Source organism: Colossoma macropomum, unplaced genomic scaffold (genome assembly GCF_904425465.1).
Source record: "Colossoma macropomum unplaced genomic scaffold, Colossoma_macropomum, whole genome shotgun sequence".
NCBI lineage: Eukaryota > Metazoa > Chordata > Actinopteri > Characiformes > Serrasalmidae > Colossoma > Colossoma macropomum.
This window is the reverse complement of record NW_023494790.1, coordinates 14,804,342-14,823,275: the sequence shown is the minus strand read 5'-3', so window position 1 is coordinate 14,823,275 and position 18,934 is coordinate 14,804,342. Positions and strand designations below refer to the sequence as shown.

General features: G+C 39.5%; 1 protein-coding gene across 5 annotated transcripts in view; it reads left to right on the top strand.

Annotated features, from left to right (window-relative positions):
* The window catches only part of jmjd1cb (jumonji domain containing 1Cb), a 187,651-nt gene that overhangs the window by 129,233 nt on the left and 39,484 nt on the right, over positions 1 to 18,934 (top strand). For all 5 annotated transcript variants that reach the window (XM_036572263.1, XM_036572264.1, XM_036572267.1 and 2 more), the window contains 2 exons: positions 16,564 to 16,669; positions 18,373 to 18,497. In XM_036572263.1, the coding sequence (XP_036428156.1) occupies positions 16,564 to 16,669; positions 18,373 to 18,497 (231 nt within the window). The remainder of the gene's footprint in view (positions 1 to 16,563; positions 16,670 to 18,372; positions 18,498 to 18,934) is intronic.

Genomic DNA, 18,934 nt, shown 5'->3' with positions numbered 1-18,934 from the left:
ACCGCATGTTAGCCCCACTGTCTTAGGCTCGCCTCACCACCATTTTGCTGAATGGATAATGAAAAGCCATCTGCCAGCAAATTAGAGCCGTCTCCATCCCAACTCCTAAAGCGGCTGTAACGTCCAGTTGTATGGAGCATCAAGCTCGTCTCTTTCGAAATTAAACCATAACATTAAGACTCCATGATATGGACAAAATCCTGCTATTGTGTTTATATTGCTACATATAGTGATCGCAGTAAGCTTTTCAATATATTAAAACGGATATTGGTGAATTAGTGATGTGACATGGTTAAGGATTGGGCTGTATTATGTTAAAAAATGTAATTTGTTGAACTGCATGCACGCTTGCTTGCTTGTTACACTGACAGTAACTAACACTCATTTGGAACTGTAATTGGTCAGGATTCAATTTTCACAATGTAGCGTACATTGATATTGGTATATAACGATACAACACGTTTTCGATACAGAATTAAAAAAAAGTCAAATAAATAAAAGTGCAGTATCTATATAAAAGTAAACAAAAAATGTAAACTTTTGCAGCAGGTACTTGTAATGCTCAGTTAATTTAAGTGGAAAAACAATAAGAAGCCATTTTTAGCTTTGCGTTTTCTCCTCGCTCTGGTAACATTTGGGTGATGTCTTCAGTGAGTTAGCATAGCTGAGGTATTAGGACAAGTACTTGATACTTGTGTTGAGCAGTGCAGACATCATCATTTGATCTACCACTATTTGCCCATCATTATTGTACTTGACTGGGAAACCAAAATGTTCCCATACAGGAGATGAATGTGAGAATGGTTTTACTTGCTTTCTCTGCTTGTTTCTGCTGTGGTTCTCATATTTATGAATATCATGGATTGTGTTAATTAAAATGATGGAAACCATTCTCGATATCGCATTTCATAGAATTCAATTCACAGCAAGTGTCATCTCGCAAATGAATAATAACATGCGTACCCCTATTTATCAGTGATCTAATGATTGTTATTGGTGCTATCATTAGTGATGTTTTATTCTGCACTTTAGGTGATGAGCCAGTTCATGGCAGTTTCAGACAGAATTTTGTTGGACTCTGGTCTGTTTCGGACTCAACTTGACAATGTGTTATGCCTCGTATCTGGTTTTGGACAGACATTTGTCAGGCATGGTTAGGTTCAGAATCAAAACTCGATGTGGTTCAGGTTGGAGTCTCAGTAAGTTCTCAGGCTGCATTGGGGTTTGGAGCAAAATTTCTGCTTTAATTCACACCCACTTTCGGGATAATAATTAAACTACAAGAAAGTTTTTTTTTTTTTATGTGTGTTTTTTTAAATTGAAATTGAGGAATCAATATTGAAGTCAAAATATCTATATTGTAGGAGTACAATGTTGCGCAAATTTCATTGTAAAGGTTGGAAAGCAAAACTTAACGTAACTATCACATTTGTTTATTCATTTTTATGATTCCAATTTTTTTTCCCCAAAAAGACAAAAGTTGAAAGGATAACTAGCTCATTTACTATGAAGACATAAAAAAAGCAAACAAAAATATGTGTGAAGTATAAGACTACATCTTGAAATGGAAGTTCATTTACAGTCAGGTTTTGTGTTTGCATATAAAGTGTGGCCCTTCTGGCTGAAATGTGGATTTATTTTTCTCAGCCATTCAGAATCAGAACTTGGCGGCTGTTTGAATCCCGCGTGGAGAAGTAGGTGCTGCGACTCATCTTTTCTTCTGACTCTGGTAACTAACATGTATGGGTGATGTCTTCACAAATGAGTTAGCATAGTTGAGGTATTAGCACCAGTACTTGCGCAATGTCAGCACACTGTCATCGTTCTCAACCAGGAGATGAATGAATGAGTTCACTTCGCTCTTCGGTTCCAGCTTAAGGTTGCCCTCTTGGCTCGCCATTTTGCATAACTTGGCTCATTAACCATCTAAGGGTAGACATTTGAATTTTCTTCAAGCACCAGAATGTAACTGGTGCGCCATTTAAGGTGGAACAGAAAATTCAAAACTGGCGAATAAGATGCAAACTTCAGCTTCATCCAAGGTGGGCTAGGCACACCAGTTTTTTCCAGGTCAGTGACTTTACTTAATAATGCCTGATCTAATATGAATATGCTGCAAGAATTGCTTGCAATTTCAAGGGTCTGTTTAGAGCAGAAAAGAAAGGAGTGAGAGAGGAGAAATAAGCGAATGTGCCATGTGAAGGGTTTATAATAAATGAAGCAAATCGATGTGTGATGTGCCATCCCCTGCAGGGCAATTTTAGACGCTGTTTTCATTCGAGTTTCTCCTGGTGTGTGGCAGAACACTATGTTCTTGTCAGACTGCCTGGCCTTTAAAAAAAGAACACTCATTCTCTCTTTCACACACACACAAACACACACACACACCAAGAAAATCAGCACCGCTTCTCTTCGGCTCACAATGGATGGGCCTGAAATGTAAAAACCATCAGGCTGGGTAATGAAAGGGCCAGTCATCATGTGAAAACACACTCCACCAACACTGCCTCTGCATCCAAAAGCACTGCTCATTGACCATTGGGGTCAGGCTAGCCCCTAAAGGACATAGGGCACTCTAAACATGCTGCTGTCTTTGTTTGTCGCTCTCGCTCTCGCTCTCGCTCTCGCTCTGTCCTGTCTCTCTGTCTCGCTCATTCCTCAATCCATTTGTAAGCCACAGGCTGTGAAATTCCCCCAGCGGAGCATTCCTCAAACCCGCTGCTGCCCTCTTCCCATCCCCCGGAGGGCCCTGCACGCATTCCTGAACGTGCCGCTTCATTCCACAATCTACATTCAATCCCTTTTTTTTGCTCCATAAAACACAGATCTGAATCTGAATCACTTTGTTACACTCGTCTTTTTGTCTTGGTGAGTGCGCACACACACAACACCTAACATACTGAACAGACTAGACAAGCACACAGACAAATAAAATAAAAATAAAATTCAGTAAACACAATAAAGAATAAGAAAGAAATAAAGTACTAATGTGAAAGGAGCTAAAGAGATGTGTGAATATCTGCTTATCTAGATATGACCATACATATACAGGTCTGAGGAGACATACAGTATAATAGCTGTTATATACAGTGTATTACAGAATGATATGAACATTTGTAAAAAAAAAATGAACAAATACTGAAACTGCACATTGAAATAATTTCTGCACCAGGTTCACTTTCTGTTGAATCATTCATATTACTTTGTAATGGCAAAAGATTGACTGCAGTTTAAATAAATACTACCACTACTGTTGTTTACAGATAATATTTGCTGTAATCTAGTGGGTTACATAGCTGCCCTAGCACCCTGCACTATACTGAGTTCAGAGGCAAGACTTCTAAAACCACATTCGCCTACCTCTGATTAAACTAAGTCACTCTGAATATGAGTGTCTGCCAAATGCGTAAATATGTTTAAATATTGTAATATATTATTATATGATGTATTTTGTTTGAAGTTTACTATTGCTGGACAGTATGACATGGTTTCTCATTGTTGTGGTAAATTGCATCACAATATTCTTTTCGGAGCAAATCGTACTTTAGGAACAGTGACCACCTGCACGTTAGGCATTATTAGGCCTGTAGAATTGGGTTTAGTGTTGAGCAATGTGTGAAATGTTGAATAAAAAACATTGCTTTCATAGTTTTCATTTTTAAAAGGGCACAAACTCAGAAAAAAGAAAAGTATCCTTGTATATATTATGCATTGTGCATATTGTGCCTTGTGCAGGTATTGCGATATTATGTTTTTGCCATATCACTCTCCCCTACTGTTTGCTTTTCAGATGTGTAACAATGTTATTTTGTATAAGGATGCATTGATATGGGAATTGTGAGGCAATACCGAGATCCAGTGTTTATCATGTATATATATATCTGCCAATGAGGTTCACGTGGATATGGAAAAATATGCAGAGAAATGTAGTAAAATAAATTTTAGAGCAGTAACCCAGCATCGCCTAGATGTTCTGTTCTTCCAGAGTGCAATCTTTATTATGTAAACTGTTCATTGTTCAGATTATTTTAATTATATGATATATTTAAACAAAAAGTATGCATTGTCATTTCCTCTTGCTTGGCAATAGGTTGTCTACTTCCACTATAACTTAAAGGACGCTGATAATGGTTAGCAGAATTGTTGAAATTTGCAATTGTTTGATAATCGCTGATACAATGGTATGTGATAAAAACTGCTAACTGTGCAATGCCCAGAGCTTATAGAGTGTGCTGGACAGTGGGAGGAGGCTGGCATTTCCCTGCCCTCTCTTTAAAAATGGAGGGGGGCTCTGAACTATTGCAATCTGTTCAGCATAAAGGCTACAAAAGAGCCTCTGTGTAGGAGGCCAACTGGCTGTAGAGATGGAGAAGGAGAGAGCGAGGGAAAGAGAGAGAGGGTGTGCTGTAGTGTGTGGTTGGGGAGGAAAAAATGAACTCTGGTGTTGCCGTGTGACACTGAAGAGTCAACTCCACGATCTTATCCATCTCAGCAGCTATACAAAAGCAGCTGGAGGAAAAAGAGGGGAAAAAAGAGAAGGAAGTGGTTACTCTTACTATACAGTTTGGACACACAAAAGTTTGAACATCCCTGCTCAAATGGCATGTTTTGTTCATTTTCTAAGTGAAGATAAGTTGACACATCCTTTACAGAGAACACACTTTAATATGGCAATTTTTGTGCCGATTTTAGATATCACTTTAAAATAAGACTACCCTTATAAAGCGTTTATGAATGGTTTAAAATTAGTTTGTTCATAGTTATTAGTTAGGTCATAAACACTTTAAAAATTGTTAATATTATTTTAATAAAAAGAGCAAGAGTGAGCTGTGGCCCTTTTTATTTATGTGCTATAAATGCTTACTAATGACACTTTGTGACTTAATTAATAACCGTTAATAAACTAATTTTAAACCATTCATGAACCCTTCATAAAGTTAGTCTTAGTCAGTTTTAGGGCGCAGTTTTTATTTCTTTGCTAAGTTAACATTGGAAACAAATAAAACAGCTGTGTTATAGCTTTTGCACTTTTTAGCATTTTATGTTTTATTTTTTCCAGTATATTAAATTCAGCATTTAAATAATTTCAAAATTTCTTTACACATCAAGCGTTTATTTGGAAGTCACTAAATTAATTTACATGTGTAAAAACAACCAGACGTCATTTGACCAGGGGCACCCAAAAATTGGCATGCGACTGTACCTCAAGGCATTTCAAGACATGTATCATAATTTGCACCAGCAAAAGAGAAGTGACACATTTTTTAAAAAAAGGACAGTGATATATTTTAAATAAAACATTCAGCATTTGCAAAAAAGATAAATTTAAGAAGGAATGGGTAGGAAACAAATCAAACAAGTGACAATAAAAAATGAGATACACTCATAATAGCCTGACATTAGATCAGCTACTTGTTACTGTGCAACTTAAGCAGTTACTACATTTTGGCTGTTGTTGCTGCTGTTGCAGCCGCTGTTGTTGTGGCCGTTATTGTTGCTGCTGTTGTAGTTATTGCTGTGGCCTGAAATAGACAGAAAAGTACCACATTTAAGTTCCCTATAGAGGATGTTTTCACAAAACATTGAGGGGGGGTGATCAAACTTTTGCGTACAACTCTAAGTAGTAAATAGTAATGAGTAGTTTTCAACTGCTAAGTGCTCACCATGTGTAAATGTTTTCAAGCCTATTGGAAACGCAGCCCAGTTGGCTCCTCATGAAAGGAAATTTGCAGCTGTGTGTGTTGCCTCTCTATGGCCTTGCCTGGCAGCACCGCACACAACACCCTTACTGTCTGACCCTGCGGTGGTACGGGGTGTATAGCATGGCCACATGCTCTTGCATTCCCCACACATGCACCCACACCTCATTTGCAGGAGACGCATACATCACTCTGCCACAGGCTCCGCCCATTTAATGAAGAAACACACAGACGTTCGCACAGTCTCCCATTACTGCATCTATATGTCACATTCACAGCCTGCACACAAAACATCAAGATTCTATTACACCATGCTATCATGCTAACAAAGACCTGTTTCAGTATAGATTAGAACAGCCTGAACTGGTGCTCTATACATCACCAGCCAACAACTCCTACTTCTATATGCTACACACGCACCCTCTCATGTTTCACGTTTATTACCCCAGCAACAAGCCTCTCTCACATGCCACATACATAGTATTGCCATAGCAACAAGAACCATGTCTCCGCACTCCAACAAAGGCTTCCATGTGCAAGCGTGCCATTTCCCCCCTCTGCTGCTCTTTAATTCCACCTATATTTACCGTGATATTATAACCTGCCTCCGCCATGCTTTTAGCGCCATTATGATGTGATTACACTTTTCTTGGAAAAAAAATGTCATTTTCAGCATGAGTCATCCTGTTCAAATTGTCTCTAAGGTTTCCATTTTAAGTGCAAAGTTCTGCTGCGGAAGCCAACTGTGGGAACACCCTGTTGTCTTTCTTTCTCTCACTCTTTCTGTCCTTCTTTCTTTTTCTGTCTCTCTATGTTCATTCCCTGTTTACTCCTATGTCTGATGCAAGCATTGTGTCATCTGTCCTGCACTGCTTACCTCCATGGTAACAGTCCTTGGCCCCAGTGTTGTTCTTATTGTCACTGTAAAAATAAAAATGTTTTTTAAATTTCATGTTAAAGTCAAAAGGATATCTGTTGGCAGAAAATATTATAATATTAACTTATTATTAAATATATAAGCAAAATCTTTTCAGAATATCAGAATAATAGTTGTAGAATGAATAGTTCTGGTTCTGAAATCTGATTGGTTGAGCCAAGTTTGAAGCCAGTGTAAAATTCTTAATGTACAAACATTTATGAGCACACATCAGCTCAGTGCTCAGTGCTGGATGGAGTCTTCTTTAAGGTTAGTTTTGCAAAGACCAGTACTACATGTATATGAATCAAACAGTATGAAACCATGTTAAAGATTCCCTTCATAAGCGCCTGCTTTGGTTTAAACCAAGATGCTGCTAACTATAGTATGTTCATGATTATGTCCAAAACTAAGAAGTTAACAAAATGACTTGAATATATAATCTTGAGTTGTATATTTTAAAATTCCAAAGTTATATTTACCACTCATTTCTAGCCCAAGTTAAAAGGAACATAAGTGTCATGCCCATGACTAGCTTTGGCTCAGTCTACCTCAGTAGCTCTGGCAAGCTGTCACTGTCCGCCACGTCCTTCTCTATAACATAGTTTTCTGTATTATGGCTTATGGAAATGTGCTTTCGAAATGATGCATCATTGTATTTGTGATGCTGTCCCCTCGAAACACCACTACTGGGTAAGATAAGATAATCCTTTATTAGTCCCACAATAGGGAAATACAGTTGTTTATTTCTTGGTAAATTCGTTTATCATTTACATCCCTCCACACCTCAGAATGATGGTTCTTCAGGGGTTCTTTAGTAAAGAAAATAGTTCTATATAGAACCATGAACATTCAAAGAACCCTCTCCATGATTAACGGGTTCTTTGCATTGTAAAATGGTTCTTCACATTTATTGAGAATGTGCTGTAGATGGTTCTATATAGTACCTTTTTAAAAAGGGTTCTATATAGCACAAAAAAGAGTTCTTCTATTGTTAAGTCACGCTTGTTACAATATAAGAACCCTTTTTAGATCTACATAGAACCCTTTTCAAAAAGATTCTATTCATAACTATCTACCACAGATTCTCCATCAATCTGAAGCACTGTTTCACAATGCAAAAAGTTCTTTGAGCATTCATTGTTCTATATAGAAGCATAAATATATAATATGTAAATATAAAATTATAGGAAAGTGTTGTGTTTTGGAATTTTTAGCTCCTTTATCAGTCACAGACTTTCCATATGGGTTGGGCACTAGTGTTCATGTAGCAAGGTTTTATTCCAGTTTTTTCCATCCTTTCACACAATGTAAAAGGCAGCTGGCATTTTCAGTTGATTAAAGTTTCACATGAGTTACTGGTTGTGATAGGATGATGAGGTTATGTTCTGTCAACATTATGGGATCACTGAATAAGCTTTTATGTATTATGTATGTATCCATGCAAACACAGTGGCTCTTTTTCATATCCGTACATGCTGTTCCAGTTCTCTTCGATGACAGATATGAAAGATCATTACAGAGATCAAAGGCCGCATTGTAATTTGTAGTAAGTCCCTTTTCCCCGCTCCTCCGAGGTTGCTTCTTGAAGACCTTATGCGGCTCAGCTGTTCTCCAGGCAGCTCTGCTTGTTTTCCTCTTCCTCTGAGCGTTTTTATCAGTGCTGTGTATCTGGGCCAGGCAGCCTTTTTCGTTGTTACAGTAATTACTAATGCAGCGTAATTGCTCATCAAAGCACAAAATGTGAAATTGACCCGTTAGCTTATTGAGAGGTGTTTAGTTTCCTGTCCCGGAGCTTTGTAGCTTCAACATCCCTTGCGAAAGCGAGAACTGAAACCAGAACACTGCGGCAACATCAATCAGGCGGCTGGACGGTTAGGTAGAAACGGAGAGAAAGAGCAGAAAAAGCAAACGTCAGGCTTTGGAGAGATGGAGGAGAAGAGAGTCACAAACAGGAGAGAATGAAAATGGAAAGGCTAAGAGGGAAGAAGTGGAGACAAGTTAATGCTGTATGCTTTGCAGTTGGTAAAATGACAGTTTGACCATTCTTGTATACTTTGATTCATTAAACCAGCTGAAACACTGATAATTTAAATGTAATTTAGTTAGTGTCGTGCTAATAGTATGCTAGACTAGTGACTAGCATGTCAGGCTAATATTTATCAGAACACAACCCTCTCATTTCTGTATCCATACTGCTATGACGCATGGAATAACAGTATTTTTAATGTACGCAACAAATGTTAGTGTGAACCAATAAGCGTATTGCAAAATCTGGACTGCTGATTTGCTGGCATGTTAATAACGTCAGTGCTTCTCGATCAGTTTGCAGTCTGTTATGGTTTCTTAATACACCCATTTGCAGCACCTCACACTCATTATTGCTTTAATGCTTTCAGGTTATAATTTAAAAAAGTGTATCAGGACTTGATGTTGAAAAGACATGCTGAGGGAGGAGGAGTGGAGGAAAGAAGAGAGCATTATCAGAACCGATAAGTGAAGTATTATCAGTACTGGTGTCAGTAATTAACATTTTGAAACTATACGCAGTCCTAAATGTCACCTGTGTAGCCACCAACTCACAAAAAACACTGCATTGCTGACCTTAAAAAAAAAAAACAAAAACAAATGACTTTTCAAACATCTGAGAGCTTTTTCTACAGCTTAGTCATTTTGAACTAATACTTTTTGTGCACCTTTTAACTTAGTTATGTCATCACGTAACATTTATGCATTAAGTTGGGCTAATGTTCAAGGGTGTGAATGTTCACATTTCATACTCATTTTTCCTTTCATTTTAACGTTTCAATTGAAAATTGAAATGTTCATGACTCATACAGTGATAATGTAGATCATGTGAAGCGTGATCTGTTTTTCACCAGGTAATCACACCATGAAAATATGAAAATGTTCCTGGAGGCATGTTACTGCAGATACAAACACACAGGGACATGGCTTTCAAATGTGAACAAAGACACTCTAGGAGAACGCTGCCTCTGTAATGAGATTCAACCATTCATTCTTAATGAACATAATGTTAATTACATTGATGTGCAGTAACTTGTTACTGAGTCAGGGCTTACAACCCCAACATAGCCACTTCAGAAAGAATAAACTGCACAGTGCCTCATATATTGTTTCAGGTTTTAGATTTTGATGATGTAAACAGTTCACAATAGCAATCATGCGTTGAGCTCATTTGTATTATCTCAGTTATACCGCAGTCTGAGAGACACTCTGGGCAGACAAAGCAGTGATTAGCCATCCCAGGGGGTCACTGGAGTTTAAGCCATGATTTCAGAGCTGATTGCTTCCGCCTGCCGTAAAGAGCAACCAGAGTTATCGCTGTCATAGTGCTAATGTCACGGATACTGAGAAGAATCAGCGGGCAAGGGATAGAGCAGTTAAGGAGAAAAAAGAAGTGTGTTTATGTTTTTCTTTTTCTGCCCCTTGCGTTGGTGCAGTACAACAGCAGGTGAAATATTCCTATCTGCTAATAAGAGCCCTCACCTCCCTGGGCCTACATGGACACAGGGCTCTCCCATTAGTCTGGGAGATTCGCTGTGGAGGCAAATGCTCATGACTTCGTTCTGTTGCAGCAGATGCACTTCTGCTTGTAATATATTGCAAAAATGCAAATGATTCTAACTATGAGTGAAATAGCCACTTGTTAATATTAGAAAAACGATGTCATGCTAGTTGGTGGCTGTTAGCTTTTGGAAGTGACAGAACCCTGCTTCTTTTATGGATATTAATAATGTGGGAACAGTTTTGTTCAGTTTATGTTATTTAGAGCTAGTTTTCAGCTTCTGTTAAGCCATGTCCATTTTTTTCTGTACTGCTATATAACATTAACACAACTATGCCATAAACATGTTATGGCAGTTGCTGGCTAAACATGGCTAGAGGCTAATTTAAACACAGTGGAAAGGTTTCATATTCTGCTGTCAGTTAGTTCCAAACTGTAGATTTAGATCTCTTTGTAAACTTCTGAAAACGTCCTTCATTGCTGCAGGTTGTGAATAGTGCCCATTTATATGGAGTAAGTAGAATACATAGAAAAACAAAAGATTGTACCTGGATTGGGCTTAAACAGGCTTGAAAATACATCTGATTCCTTTAGATCAGATCAGGACATATCTGAATCTAGCTTGTGATGTGCAAGTGCACCTTTTAGCAGGAGCACATTTAGCATTGGCCATTTCACAAAACTGTAAACAATATAATTACAGATTTTTACCAACAAATTAAATAAGAATTTTACCGTTTATTTATACATTTCTGAAACAAATGGATTGTTTGCAGGCTCTAGATACTTCCAGTAGCAAGAACCAAGTGCTTTGGATGAGCGTTGAGTGTTTGCAGCGCTTGGTAAGCAGCTGGGACAGCGGTAGGGGACTAGGGCTGCCACACCCAGCCGTGTTCCCAGAGAGAGAAAGCAGGCATGTTTATCTGGAGCAGAGCAGTGGATATGGAAGCACTTTCCTAGCTTCCCGCGAAAACACAGCACCGCCCTTCTCCCTCGGTGTCTTCTACCCCGTAGCTGTGTGGAAAATCCTGCAACATACGCTGCCATTAAAGTGATGGATGGCAGCCCGCTGCTGCAGGAGAGAGAGGACGAGAAAAAAAAAAAAAGGAACAGGATGTCTGCTCTGTCCTTCACAGGAGGCTCTATGTGTGTGTGTAGGAGATATCTGAGAATTGAGGAATTGAGGGTGGGGGTGAACATGGTGAGAAAATTGAGAGAAGGAGCTGGAGACTGGTAGATTACAGCGGCGCGTTTATTAAAGGTGAACCGACAGACGATAGGGATGAGATTGCAGCTTTGAGCCTCTGCTGAAATGACAGTGAGTCTATTCACAATAAGGCTGCACACTGTATTGTTTGTTATATTGATGTTGACCTTTCCAATGCAGGTATTGCAGAAACCTGCAATATGCCAATGAGCCTTTTGAGTTCTGTATGAATTTCTGTGGTCGTTTTGTTAATTTAGCAGAAGTCAAGATGCATCATCAGAAGGGGGTTTGCCTAATCTTTAAATCAGCAAAATGTGCTCTGGAGACTGCTGCAGCACTGTAGGATGCGAGTATGCATGCTTACCACAGATGTAGCGATGGTTACATTTTTTTTTTTTGTTTGGCTGGAGTGTCCTTTTGATATATAAGGTCACCGTCCATAGCAGTAAAAATATTATCATACAAATTGTTCATACCATGCTGTCTTTCATCTCTGCTGGGATTCACTGTTTGTCCTGTTGTCTACCAAAACAAGCCCCTTTTGGCGCTGTTTAGACATGACTATAAAGGCAAAGAGGCTGACAGAAGTGTAAGTTTGATGAAGAGAGATGAAAGAAAGCTCTCTTATCTCTCCCTCTCTCACTGTAGAAGTAGAGAAAGGCTGTAGGGGAAACTGCTTGTTTAGAGGGCTGTACAGGATTGTACGGAGAGAAAGCGCCCAGTGGAACCTGCAGCTCAATAAATAAATCATGTATTTTCCTCAGTGTCTCCAGGCCTAAAATAGAAACAGGAATTGAGGCATTTGCAAATGTGTGTGTGTTTTCTCAAAGGAACTGGAAGTGACACGTTATTCTGTCCAGGCTGAGCCATAACTGACGCTCAAATGTTACATCAACAGCCGTTGGTTACGAGTAACCACAGCTAACCTTGATGACACAACGCCACTCTGTGACCCAATGGCCAACTCCGCTCGTCACTGCAGCCAATCTTGTTCCTTTATTTGTGATTTCCTCTCGCTGCTTTTGCAGAGAAGCAGAAGCGAGCACTTTCTAGTGTGAATCACAGCGTGCTCCAGATTTCCAGCCTGATAGCAGCTGTGCAGCCATGCATTGCTGGTGAAGGAGCTACAACTCTGCAGTCAGCAAGCCACTGACCACAGCCATGTGTGGTTGTACAAGTGAGAGCGATAGAAAGCAGAGGTGGGGTTGTTTTTTTGTATTTGGCTCTGTTTATAAATATGTTTGTTGTATCTCCTGACTGATATGTACACTTTGTCACTGATAGCAATTTTTAAGAGGTAAAATTTCCGATAACTGATAGGGTCAGCCAAAAATTGTTTTTTGTGATCCAAAATAAATCTTGTATATTTAAAGACAACATGAATCATAAATCACTCAACATGAATCATAAATCACTCAATGATAGGTGGGAGTAGGAGGTGAAACATTTTATTTATATATATATATATATATATATATATATATATATGTACACACACACACACACACACACACACATATATATATATATATATATATATATATATGAATATACTCATAAGTTATTTTATATTATACCTATTTTTATATTAGGCAAAACAAGTCAGTAGGCTTTGTGTGCCCGGTGACAGTTAACAGATTTACCACAGTAACAGTTCCCAATGACAGTAAAAACTCATTTTTTGATTTATTTCATCCAAACCAAAGTAAAACACCAATATTCCCACACGTGAACAATCCCAATCAAAACCTTTACTGAACTGTGCTTTCATTGTGCTCTTTTGTTAAGCTTCAACTAGCATGTCATCACTGCGTCTATGCCGCATGTGCTGTAGTGTTTTGTTAAAAAAAAATGTATTCTTTTTTTTTGTCATATATATATCATCGCTTTTAGGACAACACCTGGTGTCTCCAAAAAAAAACTTTCTACATTACTTCTGTTATAGGTTAAGATTTTTTTCTTTCTCGTGAAAAGTTGCCATTTTGGAAGTACAAGGTGTTTTGATATATTTGAGGTGTGAGTATGAGTTGAAGTTCATATTTGTCAGATAAAAGGTAAAGCAGAGGAACAGTCACCCACCCAGCCCCCACCCTGCAACTGCCCTGGACATGTTCTGACTGTTTACCACAGATTTTTTTCACCATGATTATCAGAATAAGAAGACTCTGTTGCTGGCACAGGCACAAGTATGAAAACTGATGTTATCTGTGTTTTTTTTCAGCCAGACGACATTTCATTGACCCTAGTTTATGTGGCTTGGTTTTGTGTGTGTGCGTGTATATGACATTTATCAGCGATGCTGTGAGAGTGCCTGTGTAAATAGGCTGAGTCTGCTCCTGTCAGACTGCACCCCCTCCCCCACTGGTCACCTCCCACTCCTCATCACCAGCAACAATTAATGGAAGTGGTGGGCGGATTTCCCTCTCACCCTGCCTGACCCCTGCCAACCACACACACACACAAACACAAACTGGCCTGACTGCAGCTCCTGTGAAGTGGAAACGTACTACAGAAGTGAGTGTGTGAGAGAGCTTGGCCACTCTAGATTGATTAGCCACTGAGGGGAGATTAACATTTTGGGCGCTAAAGCCAAATGCCTGGGCTTTTATGGTGGGGAAGTTGAGCTGAAATTGTATTTACCTTTATATTTGACAGATCTAGAGTGACTTACAGTTTAATTATGTTACAGAGGTAGGCGAATGTTGTGTTAGGAGTCCTGCCCAAGGACACTGGTATAGAATGGTATGCTTGCTCAGATGGGGAATTAAAGCCCAGTCTGATGCTTGGAGGGCAGTGATATTTCCCACTATGCTGCACCAGCTGCTAAACTGTATCTCTGAATGAGCATTGCACGATTGTCATCAGCTGCAGGTCAGTGTTCCACATCATTTTGAAGACTTCTAAAGAACCCACACATGCAGAGCACAGTATATTAGCAATCCGTCTCCTTAACCTCTTGCACACCTCATCTATTTGTGTTCTAATAGATTTCACAAAAGCACATGTAATATATCTGTTTGTAGTTTAAACAGTATGAAGAACAGTGATGAACCAGGAGATGATGTGTTAGTTTGGGTAGTTATATTTTAAAAAATTTTGTGGTATTGGTGCACAGTGGTGGATCGAATGTTCCAGCATTTTATGCTGCCCTGCAGCGGCTTGGGACTCATCATCGATTGCATGGCGGTTGCGTGAGAATATCCAGCTTACTCCTTATACCCTTATCCTCTGCAGAGCACACATTCACTAGAGGCTCCAGAGCATTCCAATTAGCTCTGTTAGCATATGCACATGCACTATCCTCTTTAAAAGTCTGCTGATTCTGTTTACGTTTGCATGGTTCATTGCTTTTTCTGTTTCCCAGAGGAAAACTACAGGATCTCCTTTCTTGACCCATTGATTTTTTTAAACTGTTATTATTATTGTCTTGGGTGCAATTTGTGGTTTTTAAGTTTACATTTATATTTAGTCATTTGGCAGATAGTCGTATCCCGAATGACTTACGAAAATGTGCAGACAGGAGAAAGCGATTTGCTAAAAAGTGCAAAGTAGCTCTGATATGAGTTATAACCTAAAAGACAAGAATGCAAGTGGGTAGAAGAGAGCTTCCAAGCAAGTGAACTTGTTTATTAAGTGCCTAAAAATAGCCACACTGCATAGCTCTGTAGGATTCATAGATTAGGGGTTGGAGATGATAAGACCAAGATGGAAAGATTGCACAGCAATTCAGAACTGAGAGGGAAGTTTGTTCTGCCACTGAGAAAAAAGGTCAATAAAGCAGTTAGATTTTTCCTTTCAAGCGTGTTTAGAATTTCATGTTTAGAAGGATGTGCCAGGCGTCTTGAAGTAGAATATCTGAGTTGCCTCACTGAGATACAGTTCTAAACTATAGGTTGTGGGTAGTGTGGTGCTCAGCCTGTCCAGGCTTCGAAAACAAGGACAAGAGCCTTGTATTTGATTTTTAATGCTACAGCCAGTCAGTGGTGTATAAGAGATCATAAAAGAACTTTGGAGTATTATCAAGGTGAGCAACAAGGGGTAGTAGTGCTTAAAAAAAAAAAAAACAGCCAGTTTGCACTAATCCAGTCAAGAAATTACCTGGATGACAACCTGGGCAGCCTCCTTAATCATCTGTCTTGCCAAGCAGGAATGTGCAGATACTTCTGAGAAGGTTTGCTGACTGACCACTCCAAGCTTCTTAGCAGTAACTGTGAGAGGAATATTATGTAAGTATGTAGATCAGTTCTTTGTCATCATGATTGATTTCCAAGTGATCAGTCTCCAACCAAGGCATTTGGTCCTCTGTTCAGCATGGGAAACGGCAAATGCAGTTCAGTTAGCAACAAGGCAGAAAAGATCACGAGGAGTCGATAACCACTTACAAGGGCTAACTTAAAGTTAGCAGGTGACTGGAACAGCCCCAGGTCTTTTTAGCAATATGCCTGTAAGGCTTTTAACGTGAGAGAAGCTAGGGAATAATCAGTCACCCTGGGCTTGTGGTGCTTGGGGAATGGGAGACTCACATGGGTGAGTTGAGAGTTCTTCAGGGGTAGCAGGGTTCTCTGAGGTTGTCCATATCACTGTTAGGGAGAGAAACTGAAAAAAAAGCCTGAGTGACATGAGCAGTGATGAGGATGAAATTGCTTCCTTGATTGGTAGACTCTTTTGAATAGGTGGTACCTCGTCTTTTGAAAAAGATGAGAAAGAATAACTGCTGCTCAGTGGCCCTAACAGTATTCCTCCAGAAAAAGTAGGTAATTGGGTAATGGATACCAACTATAAGAGCTAACATGCAGTTAGCAGGTGATTTAATACTTTTAAGGGTGAGAAGCTAGGACAGAAGCAGAAGGTATCATTTTGTAATAGCAGTAACACTAGTGAAGTGCAGCATTCTTGAGGCTGCATGACACCTACACAAGCTTTTGATGACATCTGACTTATATGATTTACAACTGTTGATGACATCTGACTTATAGGATTAACAACTGTTAGTTGTCATAGCGCTTTCTGGGGTGAAGTCATCTGTCACATGTAATAAATCTGTGTAAATGTTGATGTATGTTTACTTCTCTTACGTAGAGGTCTTGTAGACTTACGAATTCAGCCCTTCACTAAAGTGAAACCGTGGTGGTTCCTTATGTGGCGTGCTCACGCATAGCTCATAAACATTCCTTGGCTGCTAACTTGCTTGCATGTTCCTCATGTTTTGCAGGATGAAGTGGACAGCTTGAGTCCTGTTCTCAGGGACAACCCACAGCTTCATGAAGAAGTAAAAGGCTGGGTGAAAGATCAAAAGGTGCAGGAAATTTTTATGCAAGGTAAGGCTCCAACATAATAAGTAATCAAGTTGTGTTTTTATTGGATCCACTGATTATGGAATTCTTTTGAACAAAGAAGCCTTCCACATGTTTTCCCTTCTTCCCTTTTTGCGGTGTGGGTGGTAAGTATGTGTGCTGTTCTTGTGTTGGTTGTGTCCTGCCAGGCCAGGCTGCTTAGCTGTACCTGGCCTGCATCTGTGTAGTAGGAGGCTGTTCTGGTGGCTCTTGGCAAAAGGTCTTGTTTACAAGGTCCACAACAGCATTCCAGGCCCACAATTAGAGATAATTGTTGAACTTGGCAGCCGGCAGGACATGGTAGAATGGAAAGAATCTCCAGGCCAAAGAATTTGGTGGAGGAGTGGATGGAAGGAGAAAATTGAGAGAACGAGAAAAGAGAATATGCAGAGAGTGGTTTGTTCTGTGTTTGAGTTTGTGCATGTGAGGTGGGGGGGTGCACACATCCATGTGTCTGTGTTCACACGTGTTGTATGTACGTGCAGGGGAGCTGACAGGTTAGCTGGCTTGGCAGAGGGCAGTGCAGCAGTATTGAGCAGTAATGAAAGGGAATAGTCTGGCCTGCTCTAATGAGCTGCAGTGTTTGGGGATAGAGTTGGCAGGACGGCGCACTCTGCGGCTTACGCTTTCACAGTGGAGCCTGGCTCCCATGGCCATTTACACAGGCATTTATACGGCTGTGGTGGCATTCCCCTTTTGAAAATTTTAAGGAGGACTTGCGTGTTGCTGGTTTGAGCCTTAGGCAGAGTCTTTCAGTCCAGCCCTCAAGGCCTATGCTAGCCACCCCATGCTTTTGTTCTGTTCCAGCTTCCAGTTAAACTGAGCCAGTTCATAATGTTCTGCAGCTTGCGTAACTGAGCTCAGCCGTACTGAGGAATAGAACAGAACAAAAATGTGGACTGACTGGGGATTCTTGAAATGTGGGTTAAAGGTCACATTGTATTGCATCTAATTCACAATACTGGTAAACAGTTTCTTGCCGGTCAGTGTTTCTGGGAATGATTTAATTTGCTGGAGAAATGGGTAAAATTTCGGTCATAGGATGGTAAGAATGACACCATCAAGAAAAATTAATTATAAATATTTTATGAACATGATTTGCATACTGCTAATATAAATGTACTTGAATTTTCAAAAACAATCAATAGGCCATTGTATTCAAAATGCAAAATAAAAAATGTGGTAGACTAGTCCAAACCTATGCATTGCCCATTGCAGATTCTCGGTCAGCCTAAAACGAAAATACTCCTGGTCATTTTCCCAGACAGAAATTAAGTCTTGTCCTGGACTACACAGTATTTTGAATAGAGAAAAAAAAAACATGCATTTTTGATGGATGGACTTATGGGAAATGTATTTTATTTACTTAGATTTGTATACATACTTTGAGTAATATATTTTTATCGGCCATTGTGTCCAGCAATGTTAACAGAAATAACAACCCAGCTTTAAAACTCCTTTTTTTATTAGAATTTTTGCTGAATCTTAGGTCACTTCAAATGTGTATGTGACTGGTTATGCTTTGTTATGAAATATTGGTGCATTTCAGGAGGAGTGGAGTGATATGAAATTCACAGTGAAATATAGCTTTTCTACTGTATGTTTCTGATCTCTTCTGTGATGTGAATACTTGCTGTTAATGCCAGCTCCTCCCTCCACTTGCTTTCGTCCCCTTCCTCTCTCCCTAGGTCCCTATTCATTAAATGGATACCGCGTACGAGTTTACAGGCAAGACTCAGCCACCCAGTGGTTCACGGGCATTATCACTCACCACGACCTCTTCAGCCGCACTATGGTCGTGATGAATGATCAGGTACAAGAACCTCTATTGCAATTAAATACATTTTTATGGTACCTTTTTACTCCTACACCTATTCTTATCCTACCTTTAGTGTTCCATGTTTTGTCATTCATAGCTGTTTTATTAGTTTGTTAGTCAAGATTCTATGTTTTATTCTTGTGCTAAAGATTAGGTTTAGATACATTTTACATGTGTTTGTTATTTTGACAGTTCAGCACTAGTATAGGAACCAGTAAAATGATAGTACGTAAGGGATTCCCTTTAAACAGGGTGATTCAAAAAGATTCATCCGATTTCAAAACGCCATATCTTTACAACCGTGAGGCACATAGGAACCAATCGCATACCAATTAAAAGAGGGGGTCATAGAGTTTCTGACTGTCAGTATGGCAGTGAACCGCCAAAAGCTTAGAGCGTTCGTCTTTGGTACCAGCAGTTCCAAGAAAAAG